The 16,154-nt window shown below is 37.3% G+C and overlaps 3 protein-coding genes across 8 annotated transcripts in view; 2 read left to right on the forward strand and 1 right to left on the reverse strand.

The window, feature by feature from the left end:
* The window catches only part of LOC311286358 (glutathione hydrolase 1 proenzyme-like), a 38,728-nt gene extending 38,019 nt beyond the window's left edge, over positions 1-709 (forward strand). For 2 of the 3 annotated variants that reach the window (XM_084402542.1, XM_084402543.1), the window contains exon 14: positions 69-709. In XM_084402542.1, the coding sequence (XP_084258668.1) occupies positions 69-212 (144 nt within the window). In that variant the 3' untranslated portion in view covers positions 213-709. The remainder of the gene's footprint in view (positions 1-68) is intronic. The other variant, XM_084402544.1, reaches the window with a different exon arrangement.
* Positions 710-848: 139 nt separating this feature from the next.
* On the reverse strand, positions 849-5,251 carry LOC311286449 (uncharacterized protein). 2 transcript variants are annotated; one of them, XR_014626550.1, is made up of 3 exons: positions 4,923-5,251; positions 2,676-4,826; positions 849-1,503 (listed from the first exon to the last, which is right to left on the reverse strand). XR_014626550.1 is itself a non-coding variant. In XM_084402677.1 (2 exons), the coding sequence occupies exon 2, from the start codon at positions 4,407-4,409 to the stop codon at positions 3,930-3,932; it is 480 nt and encodes a 159-aa protein (XP_084258803.1). In that variant the 5' UTR covers positions 4,410-4,826; positions 4,923-5,251; the 3' UTR covers positions 2,388-3,929. The 2 variants fall into 2 exon arrangements, 1 of the variants encoding a protein (XP_084258803.1); XM_084402677.1 differs by lacking the exon at positions 849-1,503 and having other exon boundaries at positions 2,388-4,826.
* A 137-nt stretch (positions 5,252-5,388) lies between these two features.
* The window catches only part of LOC311286330 (protein NLRC3-like), a 35,727-nt gene continuing 24,961 nt past the window's right edge, over positions 5,389-16,154 (forward strand). For 2 of the 3 annotated variants that reach the window (XM_084402498.1, XM_084402496.1), the window contains exons 1-2: positions 5,389-5,584; positions 6,771-7,003. The gene's annotated coding sequence lies outside the window, so the exon portion shown is untranslated. Of the gene's footprint in view, positions 5,585-6,738; positions 7,004-16,154 lie in introns of those variants that run through there. The other variant, XM_084402497.1, reaches the window with a different exon arrangement.

Genomic DNA, 16,154 nt, shown 5'->3' on the forward strand with positions numbered 1-16,154 from the left:
CACTTGACAATTAGATTCAGAGAGTCAGAAAAGTGAGAAATATTAAAATTTTGTCTTTATGAATTCAGGATGTAATTAAAGGCTTGGAGGAGAAGAATCATACAATCAAAAACAATATTGAATCAACAGCGGTCCAGGCGGTTGTCCGAGAGGGGGACGAACTCTGTGCTGAATCTGACGAGAGCAATGGCGGTCGTCCTGCTGGATACTGAGAACTGCTCCTGCGCTCACGCTGATGTTGTCAAATGTGTGTTTGATCCAGCAAAAGTAAAACCGTTGTCTAGTGACAGATCCAGACTTGTTTGTTGGGGTGTTTTATTGGTGCCAATAAATCTTGAGCAGGCAACGTGCAAAAAGCTATTCATAACATTGTTTCAGCCATCCTGCATTATGATATCACACAGCTCCTAAAAATGCTAAACATTTTATCAGAACTATTCCAGCTTCTCCATTTTTTTTAGCTTACCTATTGCTATCACTTATATCTTAAAATATGCTTAAAAAACTTCTGAATATACACTCAAAAATATATATTTTCCCTGTTGTAAAATTTGAATTAGCCTGATAAGTGTTATTTTGAAAGGATTATTCATGCTTTTATTTCTTTTTATGCTTTTTTTTTTAAATTCCTTTTATTTATGTAATTTCATTGTGTGACTGTACAACACATTGGTCAACATTACGTTGTTTTAATTGTGCTTTATAAATAAATAATAAAAAAAATTTAAAAAAAGTGTTGTTCTGTCAATGTAACATTAACATGAGTCTGCATTGAAGATACTTTTTTTTCACAGCCTACTGATTTACTTTTAGTGGGCCAGGGCAGTTTGCAGAAGACATTTGTCAGAAAGGGAGTCGTAGATCCTATTGCAAGAAGGCAGTTTATTGACAGACAGGACAGCAGAAAAAAATTCAGAAGGGACAGTCGATATTGAGAATTAACAGAGGTTTAACTCTAATGTGTTTCATTTGAAGTCACCATAACAGTGATTAGTGTTTCCATTAGTTGGGTTCTTAACTCTTACTATATCTTTTGTCTTCTTTGGCCGCTGTGACAGTGTGTGTGTCAAGCACATTTGCAGCAGGAAAGAAAGCTAAAGTGAAATGAGATCAGGTGATGATGGTTACCTGTTGATTCTTTTATAATCATCATGAAATAGACTGATTCACTGATGTCTTTTGAATCTAACAATTGTGTTGTTCCATTAATATTTTCACATCACAAACCCTGTGTTACTGCAGCATGAGATCCAGCAATATTATAACAATCAGAAGATTTTAACAAACATGAGCACGAAAAGTAAATCTACGATGACACACATATATCAATAATCAGCGTATGAATCTCAACAACCCTTTTTAAAATTTAAATGGATCATTTTATACACGTTCTCTGCTGTGGAGATTAAACTGATGAGACGGATGAGGATGATGAGAATGATGACGATGATGATGATGAGGATGGTGGTGATGATGATGATGATGGTGATGTTGCTTCTGGAACTTTTGTATTTAAAAAAATGATAAATGATGTGTTTTTTTTCACACACAGAACTTGACATCTCTTTTCTCATGATACAGTGCTATGCATAAGTTTAGATACCCATGCTAAAGTTGACTAAAAAGAGGAATAAAAAATCATCTTTTGGAAATTGAACTTAATGCCTTAATTTAAAAAATTAGGAAAAATCCAACCTTTAAGGACACCAATTTTCTTTGTGAATGAATAATGTATTGTAAATAAATAAATGTTCTTCCTTAAAATACAGGGTGCATAAGTTTGGACACCCCAATGTTAAATTCCCATAGAGGCAGGCAGATTTTTATTTTTAAGTATTTTTTTTTATTTTTTGTTTAGGATACTATGCATCCTGATAAAGTTCCCTTGGCCTTTGGAATTAAAATAGCCCCACATCATCACATAGCCTTCACCATACCTAGAGATTGGCATGGGGTACTTTCCATAAGATCATCTCTCAATGCAAATCAAACTAGCTATTAGGCTAACTGAAATAAAACCATGCCAATCTCTAGGTATGGTGAATGCTATGTGATGATGTGGGGCTATTTTAATTCCAAAGGCCAAGGGAACTTTATCAGGATGCATAGTATCCTGGATCCATGAAGTAACTGGCCTTTAAAAATAAAAATCTGCCTGCCTCTATGGGAATTTAACATAGGGGTGTCCAAACTTATGCACCCTGTATTTTAAGGAAGAACATTTATTTATTTACAATACATTATTCATTCACAAAGAAAATTGGTGTCCTTAAAGGTTGGATTTTTCCAAATTTTTTAAATTAAGGCATTAAGTTCAGTTTCCAAAAGATGATTTTTTATTCCTCTTTTTAGTCAACTTTAGTATGGGTGTCTAAACTTATGCATAGCACTGTACGTGTTACTGATGTCTATCACACATTCACTACACATACACTAAGAAAACAGAATCGCAAGCTGTCAGTTTAAGTTTCCAGAACTGAAGCCTGTGGTTTCACACTGAATAATACAGTATATCAGAGTTACTGATGAGCACGCAGTTTGAAAAAAATAAATTTGCAATACAGTACGTGTCCAAATTAGCACACTAATGCTGCAATGCCAAACACTGTAGTATTATGAAATGAATTATTTCTTAATTGCATTATGATTAATTTCACTGAGAAAAACATCTGTACCTGTAACATTGATCAGGACTCGTGTGATGAAGATCTTGTGTCCTTGATCAGACTGAACTCCACACCAGTATTCTGAATCTTTTTCAGTCACATGACTGGTGCTTCCTGTCAGGAGCTGCTTGTCACATTCACCGTCTGTCTTCGTCCTGTCTGCACTACACTACCCAGAATCCTCTGTTATCATCACCTTCACCTGCACATCGTCATGATCATCACCATCACCTGTGTTCCATCATCATCTCTTGCATCTGTTATGTCATTATCTCTGTGTATTTAGTTCCCTCTGTTTCTCTGCCGGTTATTGTTTGTGTCTGGGTGTTTGTACACCAGCACTCTGTTTCGTGTATTCGCCTGTTTAGAATCTAATGTGAGAATTAAACCTTTGTTATTATTTGTATCTCCGTGTTCTGCCTCCTTCTTCATCTACCTGTGATGTGACAGAATAACCGGCCAAAAGATGAGTTGGGAGCTCGCTGGACAGATCGCGGCTTTGGCCCTGGATAGCCGCGATCTGTTCGACTACACCAGGAGGTTTTGTCTTCTCACTGTCACCAGCTCTTTAAACAATGAGATGATCAAGGCGTGTTACTGGATTGGGGCTGAGGTGGTCGATCCGAGGGAGCTTCCAGATCTCTCCGGTCTGGACTGGAGAGAGGCACTCTCCAGGTGTCTGGAAAGCTTCATCCCGTGGCATGCCATGATACCACCTGATCGTCACATCGTGTTCACTCCCGGTCCTGAGTCTCGTCCAGCCGAGCCTGCACTTCACGCCAGTCCAGTCCAGCCGAGCCTGCACTTCACGCCAGTCCAGCCGAGCCCGCACTTCACGCCAGATCTGCCGAGCCCAAGGCAGTATGCGTCATGCCCGCCGCCCTTGAGACTGTGAGCGTCATGCCCGCCGCGCCTGTGACAGTAAGCGTCATGCCTGCCGAGCTAGAGACTGACAGCGTCATGCCCGCAGAACTATTGTTTTCTTTTATCCCGCCGAGCTTAAAGCTCCCTTCGCTGCTGGTTCCATCCAGCTCAAAGCCCTCTTCGCCGCTGGTTCTGCCCAGCTCAACGCCCTCTTCATCGCTGGTCCTGTCCAGCTCAGAGCCCTCTTTATCGCTGGTCCAGTCCAGCTCAGAACCCTCTTCGCCGCTGGTCCCGTCCAGCACAGAGCCCTCACCGCTGGTCCCGTCCAGCACAGAGCCCTCACCGCTGGTCCCGTCCAGCACAGAGCCCTCACCACTGGTCCCGTCCAGTACAGAGCCCTCACCGCTGGTCCCGTCCTGCCCAGAGCCAGCGCATCACGTCAGCCCTGCCGAGCCTGCGCATCACGTCCCGTCTGCCCAGCCAGAGACTGAGCCTGTCCCAGTCCCAGTTCCTGTCCCAGAGCCTGTTCCAGAGCCTGTCCCAGAGGCTGTCCCACGTCTCCGCCATGGCCGCCCGAAGGGTCCTCTCCGTCATGGCCACCTGAAGGGTCTTCACCGCTGTGGCCGCCCGAAGGGTCCTCTCCGCCATGGCCACCTGAAGGGTCTTCACCGCCGTGGCCGCCCGAAGGGTCTTCTCCGCCATGGCCACCTGAAGGATCTTCTCCGCCATGGCTGCCCGAAGGGTCCTCTTTGCCGTGGCCACCTCCTCAGCCTGCTTCACCATGGCCACCACCTCAGCCTGTATCGCCATGGCCACCTGAAGGGTCGTCCCCGCCATTGCCCCCTGACTAGTCTGCTCCGCCATGGTCGTCTGGACCATCCAGGATGCCCACCCCCCCTCCCGTGTTCTGCCTTCTGCGGCGCAGGTCGCGCCTAGCGGGAGGGGGGAGTAATATCACATTCACCGTCTGTCTTCGTCCTGTCTGCACTATTCGCCTGTTTAGAATCTAATGTGAGAATTAAACCTTTGTTATTATTTGTATCTCTGTGTTCTGTCTCCTTCTTCATCTACCTGTGACGTGACACTGCTGTTCTCTGTCATCATACAGCCGGATCTTTCCCTCATCCCTCCATCTTCTGCTCTCATTCACAGACGTCTCTTTAGCACAGAGATCAGGTCCAGATCTCCAGCACAGAAACTTCACATCACGAATGTGGGATTGTGGGTATTTGCAGTTGATGTTCACAGATCCTCCTGCAGAAGCTGATAGACTGATGCTCTTCTCACAACAATCCTCTGTTTAAGATCCAGATAAAGTGCAGCAATGTTACAATCACCAGATATATTCATGGATTCTGTCAAATAATGCATAAATGACTGAAAGCAGCTCACCCTTCTTAATGTCCAGATTAAACTCAGAGAAGAAACTGTAATCTTCAGAAACTTTGACTATAATCTTATATTCTCCAGAGTCGTTCTCATTCAGATCTCTGATAAACAGAAGTAAGAGTCCTGCAGATCTGTCATTATAAACGGAGAATCGTCTGTCATGTTTCCATTCTGCTCTTCTCTTAGTGTTTATTACAGTAAAACACTGATCTGCAGTTTTACAGACGTCTATTACAGGATTCGTGTGTTGCATCTCATATTTGTAGTTTATAATGACGTTTCCTCCTGAATATCCTCTCATTGTCCTGATTTGTTGACCTGAAAAACAGTTTATTTTACAATGTATCTTATTTTTGGCCTGCACAATCATTTGCATTGTAACGTCGTGTCTCGCGCACTTCCTCCCTTGGGTTTATTTTATTCAAATTTCCTGCGAAGGGAAAGTTATTTCCCTCTCCACCTCCAATAAAGTGATGGGTCGATGAGACCTTGTACCTAATGGTGCGTTCAAGTCATCTCGTATAGATCATATTTACGAGTTGAAAGCACATGAACACCACCACAATGCCGTAAATACCAGTGGGAAGCTTGGGATTTTCTCTAAACCCCGATCTTTACGAGTTGGGTGCGTGTCACTGAGAAACAGAATACCACAATACTTAAAGGTAGGCTATTTAGCAGTGATATTGTCAGGCTTTTCTATTTACAGCGCAGTTAGCTAATTGCCTGCACAGGATATGATGGCATTATAATATAACAATGCACCATGTAACATTTCTAGAACAAGAATTTAAGAACCTTACTGTGTTTTTGTGTAATTATTTAAGAGAAAGTACTCCGCCATCTTACTCCGACTTGAACGCACCTGCCATAATTCATATTACAGTACATTGTATTTGCTATTATTATTATTATTGTTATAATATTATACCATTTGCAATTATCAATCTAGTATTGTTATGCTGTTAAATTATTGTACTATTCACTAGTCATTTACTTATTATTTTTTTATTGTCTATATTCTGTCATTGATATTTCATATTCTATTGTTATTATTATAGTATTATACATAAACTATATGCTATTATCAATATATAATTATTATATTATTGTACTTATGTAATTATTCATACTATTTTATTTGCTGTATACTGTTTATTTTATTTTATTGACTATACACTAAACTATTTACTATTACTTCTCACTTTATCTTATATTTACTATTTGCATTGCACTGTAGTTGTACCATATCATAGCATATTACCAAAAAGGATCCATCAGTTATCTTTGTTATTGTATATTTGGACTATCTATCTGTAAATATCTATCATTTTAGTGCTATAAAAATACAGAAAGCAGCCTACCGGTGTGATTTGTATTTGCCGATTTGTTTTCTCAATGGCGGTCAATTCTAAGCACATAGAAAAGCTAAAATCAGGTTAAAGACAGAAAATGCTTTTTCCACAATAAGAAAACTTTATTTCATTTAATGTGAAAATGTAATTATATCTCAGTATGGGGGTCTTCACAATTTTTATTTATCAGTAATACATGACAAAGCCTTTTCAAGCTTTGATAATTCCTTATATTTTATAAGTCTAACTATCGAGATTTTGAATAGAGATAGAACTTTTAGTTGGCTACACCACGTAAAAACCATTGAAATCGGTTGATAAATGTAAACGTTATTATTGTTTTTATCCAGAAAAACCGCAGCTCACCCGTTTACTTGCAAGCCCTCAGCAAATTGGCAGACGCGTTGACGCTTTGACGCAGCAACGCTCCAAAACGGCCAATAGGGCGTCTATTTATGTATTTATGTTTATGCCTTGTACCCTATGTCTTTTGCAGTGCCCTCCGAGTTCGCACTGAACACGTACGAGTACGGACTGGAATCTCACTCAAGATGGCGGAGTAGTCTACCCAGTGTAGTCCACTTCTCAGTGCACTGACGGGCGAATGAAAACACCTCAAGTCACCTTACCTGACCTGACCAGAAAACAAAGTGAAACGGAAGAGATGCCAGTCAGGAGATAACAAAACACATATCCAGTGTAGGCTATTTAACTCCGATATATGCTGTGGTGAGTTCAAAAGTTATTCTTTATGTTATAATGTAGGCTACAATACTCTGTCATTTATTGTAGGCTTCTCCATTTCCTTACAGATGATTTCAAACCGGACAATATTGAATGTGCAAATAGAAATGAAAACATTGATAGTGTTGGCGCGCTTTTCTAAAATGATGTGTTGAAAACAAAACAACCTGTAAAAAGAGATGTTAAAAATGACACGTTTTGTAGATTTTAACACATGTAGGGCACTGTGCTCAGGCACAGCACATATGTCAAATTTAACACACAACCTGTGTCGTTTCTTAACACATCTCTGTTTTAAGGACTACACATTTTGTTACCTTTAACACATCTAATGTGTTAACGTTATTCCTCTGACACAGAAGTGTGTTGAAACCTTTTACACAATAATGTGGTAGCATATAGTTACACAACTTGTGTCAGATATTACATGCTACTGTTGTCGGTGTATTGCCACAGTTACTTCCTGTGTTTACAACTGAGTGTTTGGATGAAACTGAAACATATTGTTAACTTGTTTTTATGGAGTCCAGTGATGTTTAATAAAGAGTTTGAACATTGTATTACCTGGATGTTTTAGACATCATGAATCTACATAGACAAGCTCTTATTGAGAATTAACAGAGGTTCAGAGGTTTCATGTTTCATTGAATGTTTTAATTGAAGTCACCAGAATCGTGATTAATGGCTCCTTTATTGAAGCTCTTGACCCTTTACTCTTCATTTAGTTTTTCTCTGGCTGCTGTTACTGTATTTTAATAAAACACATTTTTTATGGCGAGAGAAAATTAGATCAGATGTTTGAATGTTTATCAGAACAATGAAAAAGAGACATGATGTTATTGGCTGCCAAAAAACACCCGTTAATCTTTAAAGGTGGGGTATGTGATTTGCAGAACCTCAAATGGTCCTACCTTCTTTCCTTTGACTCCACCCATTCAAAGAACATGGACATGGATGGGGGGAGGGGGGGATGGTACGACGTTTGATTGACGCACTTACTGTCCAATGATTCTAGGTGGTCTTGGAAATGATTGGCTGGAGTTTTTCGAGTCCTGCCCGTTCCACAGATGATTAAATTGCTTAATTTTTATTTCAGTGCTTCTAACTCAGTGGCTGTAAGTGGGTTAGGAATAGGATTTTAAGTGATTTTGAAAAAATGGCCAAAAAAGAGAATTACATACCCCACCTTTAAGATTTTATATATTTTTATTTAAAAAAAAAAAAATTTAGAGCTTTTTATGGGATTTTTTTCATAAACACAAACTGCCCTCCATCCAGTGCTATTCAGAGTAACATTTTAACATGCACTGTGTATTAAAAATCTACACAACGTGTCAAAATACCATCAACACATGCTGTGTGTTGTTTTTTAACACATCTCAGAGGCATGGGTTATAATACGCCCTAGAATAGTTCATTATTATTTTCTCATTAAAAGTAAAGATGTTGGTTTTTATGAGAAAATGTAAAATGCACTTTTTGTTAAACGTGTAGTTTAGATAACTAGATTTTAATTGTATTGTATTATTACTTTTGTTAACTTAAACTTATTAGGTAGCCTATAAAGTGGGCCGTCCCTGATTTACCAAAAAAAATTCTGTTTCTAAATTAAGAACATACAGAATATTAACACATATTATCAAAAAACATATTTAACAACCCAAATTATAAATTACCATGTAATATGTAGGCTAATAGACTACATCCTAATAGGCTACATCCATGTGTATTTTACAAATACAAATGTATTATTAATTAATTTAATATAATTTGTCATTAGTGATAAATGTCTGTTGAAATGTTAAATATTATATGTGCTTACGTGTCTTTCATTTAATTTATAGATGTCTTTATAGATGTTTATGTCTTTCATCTAATTTCATCTACATTATCATTTGCATTGTAATGTCGTGTGTCAGGCACTTCCTTCCCCGCGTTTATTTTATTCAAATTTATTGTGCAGTGGTATAGCCTAGGGCTAGGTTATGAGTAAAATTAATCAGTTCACTCAATGCATGCGCAAAATATAAAACAACTGATAGAACATGTTGTGTTGACATTCAATTGGATGAAATCTTGATTAATTAATGATTCATGAAATCTTGATGAAACATTAAAAATGTGACCATAACACATGCAACAACGAGGCTAATAAATATTGAATGAGGAACATTTCAAATGGTAACCATATTGTACAATGTTTTGCTGTATAAGCTTTCACTAAACACTTAAAATTAACTTTAATTGTGTCCATATTTTAAAGCTTTATGCTCTGCATCTAAATTTTGCTCCTCACATCCTTTCTTCACTCCACAGATTGAATGTCTAATCTAATGCCTTGACTTCCTTTCTGCTCTTTCTTTCCGTTACTTGAGTTTCCTGACTGCACACTCATTTTTGTTTTCTAATAAAAGTTGATTTTATGTCATGTCAACTATAAAATAACCAGTGGATGTAAATTTGTTTATTGAATTTGAGTATAATTTAAGTTAATGGTTGTTAATTGTACCTGAATCTACTGAGTTCTCCTTTGAGGTGTGGAGCAGAACGCAAAAATGAAGTATACCCAGGCTTTAAGACCATTGAGCACAGTCCAATCAAGCTTAAATTGTCCACTTTACCTGACGGCCCTAACCTGCATTCAAATGCTTGTTTGCATCCTAATTTCACTACAGACTCTGCAACAGCGTTAAGATTGAGACGGAGCAGTCTTCTGTTTGCAATGTGCACGAGCCACAAGAGAACACTGGTCATATCCGACACTTCCGCCTGAGACTACAAGCTATCACATATAAACATTTTATATTATGATTTTTCTTGGTAATGTGACGTAAAGGGTTCACTATATTGTTCTGACTTGCAAAAAACAAACAACAAAAAAACACTTGTGAACTGTACCCGAGTCCGCATAAAAAGGGTGATCTGGGATATGAACACAATCATACTAAATCGTGAAGTGAACCGCAATTGATGATGAATGTTTCGATAAAAAGTGTGTGTTCTCACTTTTGTGACAAGCTTGACTAACACTTAGCAAGCAGAAGCCGCGTTTCCATTACCCTTCAAATTGCGCTAATTGTAATTGTGAATTGAAAATACGCCTAATGGAAACGCGTAAATTTCACAAAAACTCCCATTCATCGCAAAAAAGTTTTTATGCTCGCTTGAGGAGGTTTTTCAGGCAATTCGAAAAAGGAATATTTCGCAAAACTGCAATGGAAACAGTTTTTGTGCATTTACAGGTCACCTGACTTAGAAGGCGCGGTGTGTTTGGACATAATACGAGACTCGAGTTCTTTATTAAATTCATATAAGACAAAAGAATGACAGAAATACTGGATTCTAAACCTCAAAGAAATGCCACAATCAAGACCTCGGAGCAGAAATGAGTGAGAAAAACCCAGAAACTCCTCATTTGTGCCGCTCACAGTATACACTGTAAAAATGAATACGCTATATTTACTCAATAAAATTGTGGCAACAGATTACAAGCAATATTATTAATTAAATTGAGCAAATCAGAATTGAGCGATAATTAATCAAATTAATTCCTTAAAAGGTAACCATTTAAAATGAGTAAAAATTTTATTGGCAACATTGAAGACACCTGATGTTAACAAGCAGAATCACTGAAGGAGAAAACCGTAATTGTAAGTCACCGTTATGGTGATCAGTGTTTGCTTTAGTTGGGCTCTTGACCTTAAATCATTATCTTTAGATTTTGTTTGGCTGCTGTACATGAGTTATAACAGCCAGATGAACAACGAGAAAGGTGATCTGATGGTGTTGGTTGTGTTTTAACATAATCATTATTTCACAATCATTTGTCCTGATTCTCTGAACTCATATAGTTAAAAATAATATTATACTGTAGAGGGACAGAGCTGCTATAATTAATTATCTAATATATCTAATATACAAAAAAAAATTTATTTTTGTTTTTAAATACACAGACATCAAGAATCAGCCTGTGAATCTCAACAATGGTGACATTTATAAAGCATGTTGCAGTGCATTCTGGGTTCCACCAATCAAAACTCATTCATGGCTCCCATCATGCATTTCTGCATGAATATATAATGAGCTTATGATCAGAGGTGATCTGTTTGTCACCATTGCTGAGATTCATAAGCTAAATCTTGATGCCTGTGTGTACCTACATAAAAAAAAAGTTAATTTTTTTTTGTTATCATTTGAATTTCATTGAAAAGGCTAAACATATTATGCTGTACAAGGACAGTGCTGCTATAATTAATAAAATAAACACAACTCAGACATTGGGCTCTGTATGAGTTCACCGATTCAGGTGAAATAATGATTATGTTAAAACACAATTAACACCATCAGATCACCTTTTCTCGTTGTTCATCTGGCTGTTATAACTCAAGTACAGCAGCCAAACAAAATTTAAAGTTAATGATTTAAGGTCAAGAGCCCAACTAAAACACACACCGATCACCATAACGGTGACTTACAATTACGGTTTTCTCCTTCAGTGATTCTGCTTGTTAACATCAGGTGTCTTCAATGTTGCCAATAAAAATTTTACTCATTTTAAATGGTTACCTTTTAAGGAATTAATTTGATTAATTATTACTCAATTCTAATTTGTTCAATTTAATTAATAATATTGCTTGTAATCTGTTGCCACAATTTTATTGAGTAAATATAGCGTATTCATTTTTACAGTGTACACTGTAAAAATGAATACGCTATATTTACTCAATAAAATTGTGGCAACAGATTACAAGCAATATTATTAATTAAATTGAACAAATTAGAATTGAGTAATAATTAATCAAATTAATTCCTTAAAAGGTAACCATTTAAAATGAGTAAAATTTTTATTGGCAACATTGAAGACACCTGATGTTAACAAGCAGAATCAGTGAAGGAGAAAACCGTAATTGTAAGTCACCGTTATGGTGATTAGTGTTTGTTTTAGTTGGGCTCTTGACCTTAAATCATTAACTTTAGATTTTGTTTGGCTGCTGTATTTGAGTTATAACAGCCAGATGAACAAAGAGAAAAGGTGATCTGATGGTGTTGATTGTGTTTTAACAATCATTATTTCACCTGAATCGCTGAACTCATACAGAGCCCAATGTCTGAGTTGTGTTTATTTTATTGATTATAGCAGCACTGTCCTTGTACAGCATAATATGTTTAGCCTTTTCAATGAAATTCAAATGATAACAAAAAAAAACAAAAAACGTTTTTTTTTTTTATGTAGGCACACACAGGCATCAAGATTTAGCGTATGAATCTCAGCAATGGTGACAAACAGATCACCTCTGATCATAAGCTCATTATATATTCATGCAGCAATGCATGATGGGAGCCATGAATGAGTTTTGATTGGTGGAACCCAGAATGCACTGCAACATGCTTCATAAATGTCACCATTGTTGAGATTCACAGGCTGATTCTTGATGTCTGTGTATTTAAAAACGAAAACAATTTTTTTTTGTATATTAGATATATTAGATCAGTGGTTCTCAACTCCAGTCCTCGGGACCCACTGCTCTGCACATTTTCTATGTCTCTCTTATCTGACACACTCAGTTCAGTTCATGGAGTCTCTCTTAACGAGCTGATGATCTGGTTCAGGTGTGTTAAATAAGGGAGACATACAAAATGTGCAGAGCAGTGGGTCCCGAGGACTGGAGTTGAGAACCACTGTATTAGATAATTAATTATAGCAGCTCTGTCCCTCTACAGTATAATATTATTTTTAACTATATGAGTTCAGAGAATCAGGTCAAATGATTGTGAAATAATGATTATGTTAAAACACAACCAACACCATCAGATCACCTTTTCTCGTTGTTCATCTGGCTGTTATAACTCATGTACAGCAGCCAAACAAAATCTAAAGATAATGATTTAAGGTCAAGAGCCCAACTAAAACACACACTGATCACCATAACGGTGACTTACAATTACGGTTTTCTCCTTCAGTGATTCTGCTTGTTAACATCAGGTGTCTTCAATGTTGCCAATAAAAATTTTACTCATTTTAAATGGTTACCTTTTAAGGAATTAATTTGATTAATTATTACTCAATTCTAATTTGTTCAATTTAATTAATAATATTGCTTGTAATCTGTTGCCACAATTTCATTGAGTAAATATAGCGTATTCATTTTTACAGTGTAAGGGTCTTTCCTTGCCATTAATGCTTAAATAACACGCCTATGTTTCCTTCCATTAATAATAATAATGTCTAGTGCGGTACGTGGCTGTGAGATATAAACCTACCAACGTCCGTTGCCATGATTTTTGGAATGACTTATCGCGAGAGGAAAAACCGCAAAAGTTTTGCGCAAATCTGTAATGGAAACGCACCTAGAGACATAGTAGATATTTCTGCTCGCCTTCAGCAGAAATTTACTCCCAAATGAGAGAATATTAAGTAGCCCAGCATTGGCACGTGCCTTTATGCTTAGTGGCATCTGGTTGTCTTTGGCATGTGCCAGTGGACAGTGTGTCGGTGCAAAAATAGTATTTAAAATTACTTTTGGAAAAATATATAATAAAAATCTTAATATTATTGTTCTTCTGTTAATACAGTACAGTGAATCATTTGAAAGTGAAATACAATAAGTGAAAGTAATTTGCATCATGGAAAGTTTAGCATTATGTTATTAATTTAAAATAAAACAAAACATAATGCCCTTGTAGAATTTAAATAATCCAAGATATTTGAAACGAACAAAGACTTCTTTCCACCATGCACAAGGACCATTTGGAGTTCCCAAAGACACAGATGGTTATCTAGGCCTGTAGGCCAATATGTGTGTACTTCGGGGGTCGATGAATTGTCACACCTTTAGTTCAATGAGGGAAGTTGGAGTTATCTGATTGGTCAGTTTGACAGTTTGTCTCACATTTGGGTTTTAGTCAGGAAAGGATAAAAGAAGATTGAAACTGTTGCTCTGTCTCTTTGGTGCTCTGGCTCTTCTTATTCTCTGGGTCCCTTTATTGGGGCTGTCTTCCTTTACCTCCTCTTTCCTCTCTCTCTCTCTCTCTCTCTCTCTCTCTCTCTCTCTCTCTCTCTCTCTCTCTCTCTCTCTCTCTCTCTCTCTCTCTCTCTCTCTCTCTCTCTCTTCTCTCCTCTTACTCTCTGTCTCTCAGTGTTTGCTTTAGTTGGACTCTTGACCCTTAATCTATTGACGTTAGATTTAGTTTGGCTGTTGTAACGGAGTTATACCAGCCAGATGAACAACAAGAAAAGTTGATCAGATGGTGTTGGTTATGTTTTGACATAATCATAATTTGACCCGAATCACAAAACTCATTTAGAGAGTTAGGTTTACCTTGTTGATTACAGCAACCTGTGATTCTACAGTATACTCTTTTCAGAATTTTCAATATAATCAAAACGATTTCTTAAAAGTTGTTCTGATCAAAATACTTTTATTTGGACACAGACATCAATAATCAGCCTGTGATTCTCAACAATGGTGACAATAATAAAGCATGTTGCAATGCATTCTGGGTGCCACCAATCAAAACTCATTCATGGCTCCCATCATGCATTGCGGTATGAATAAATTATGATCTGAATTGTCTTAGTAATTTCCTTTCCCTAATTAAATATTCTTTTTGTCACCATTGTTGAGATTCATACACTGATTCTCGATGTCTGTGTGTTCCTAAAAGAAATTTGTTTTATCAGAACAACTTTTAAGAATTCATTTGTATTATATTGAAAAATCTGGATCTTATTCTGTAGAATCACTGTGATGCTGTAATGACCAATATACATTTAAGTCAGAGATTAGGCTCTAAATGAGTTCAGTGATTCAGGTCAAATGATGATTATGTTAAAATATAACCAACACCACCTGTTCGCCTTTTCTCTTTGTTCATCTGAGAGTTATAACTCAGTTACAACAGCCAAACACAATCTAAAGTTAAACATTTAAAGGTGAACTGGCCAACTAAATCAAACACTGATCACCATAATGGTGACTAAAATGGTGACTCCTTCAGTGATTCTGGTTGTTAACATCAGGTGTCTTCAATAATGGTCAATCATCACTCAATCAATCACTTAATAAGCTCATTAACTTTATAATTGCCCACTTTACCTGACGGCCCTAACCTGCATTCACATGCTTGTTTGCATCCTAATTTAAACGTAAAGGGTTCACTATATTGTGCTGACTTGCAAAAAACAAGCAACAAAAAAACACTTGTGAACTGTACCCGAGTCCGCATAAAAAGGGTGATCTGGGATATGAACACAATCATACTAAATTGTGGAAGTGACCCGCTATTGATGATGAATGATTCGATAAAAAGTGTGTGTGTTCTCACTTTCCTGACAAGCGTGACTAACACTCAGCAAACAGAGAGAATGTAGATATTACTGCTCACCTTCAGCAGAAATTGAATCCCGATTGAGAGACGGTAATAAGTAGCCCGGCATGTGCCAGTGGATGCAAAAATAGTATTTTAAATTACTTTTGGAAAAATACGTAATAAAAATCTTAATATTATTGTTCTTTCTGTTAATACAGTACAGTGAACAATTTGAAAGTGAAAGTAATTTGCATCTTGGAAAGTTTAGCATTATGTAGTGATGTCCCGATCAGGTTTTTTTGCCCTCGAGTCCGAGTCCGAGTCATTTGATTTTGAGTATCTGCCGATACCGAGTCCCGATCCGATACTTCTATAATACATAAAAAAAGAATAAAGAAGAGCAAAAAAACAGATCCAGGATGTTCCTTATTTTTTATTTAATTCACCTTATTTTAACATTCAACAACTCTGTTAACAAACAGAGCACTTCTGTGAGGTAGCTTGAACAATCAAGTAATAAATAAATTATTCACTTTTGGACTTAAGTGCAACAGTAAATATTAAAAAGTCTAATATAAACAAATAGCACCTCAACTTAAAATACCCGGCAGGCATGTAAACAAATAAAAAATAAAAGTGCCACAGTGTTTGCAAAGCCAGTAATGTGCTTTTAGGAACTGCACTCCTAACTCTTATGCCGGTTTCACACTGCACTGTTAGCAGAGCGTGCAGCGCATATTTTTAGTCTAGTCTTTACAGCATTCACACCGCGCGCAGAGGTGGCGCGGCAGTGCGTATAGCAGAGCAGAGCAGGAGTGCCGCGATC

This window comes from Rutilus rutilus (genome assembly GCF_951802725.1).
Source record: "Rutilus rutilus genome assembly, chromosome: 2".
NCBI classification, from domain to species: Eukaryota; Metazoa; Chordata; class Actinopteri; order Cypriniformes; family Leuciscidae; genus Rutilus; species Rutilus rutilus.

What these genes read in the sequence shown, in the direction of transcription:
- LOC311286449 (XM_084402677.1), bottom strand. Translation starts at nt 4,409, where the DNA reads ATGGTCCAGACGACCATGGCGGAGCAGACTAGTCAGGGGGCAATGGCG.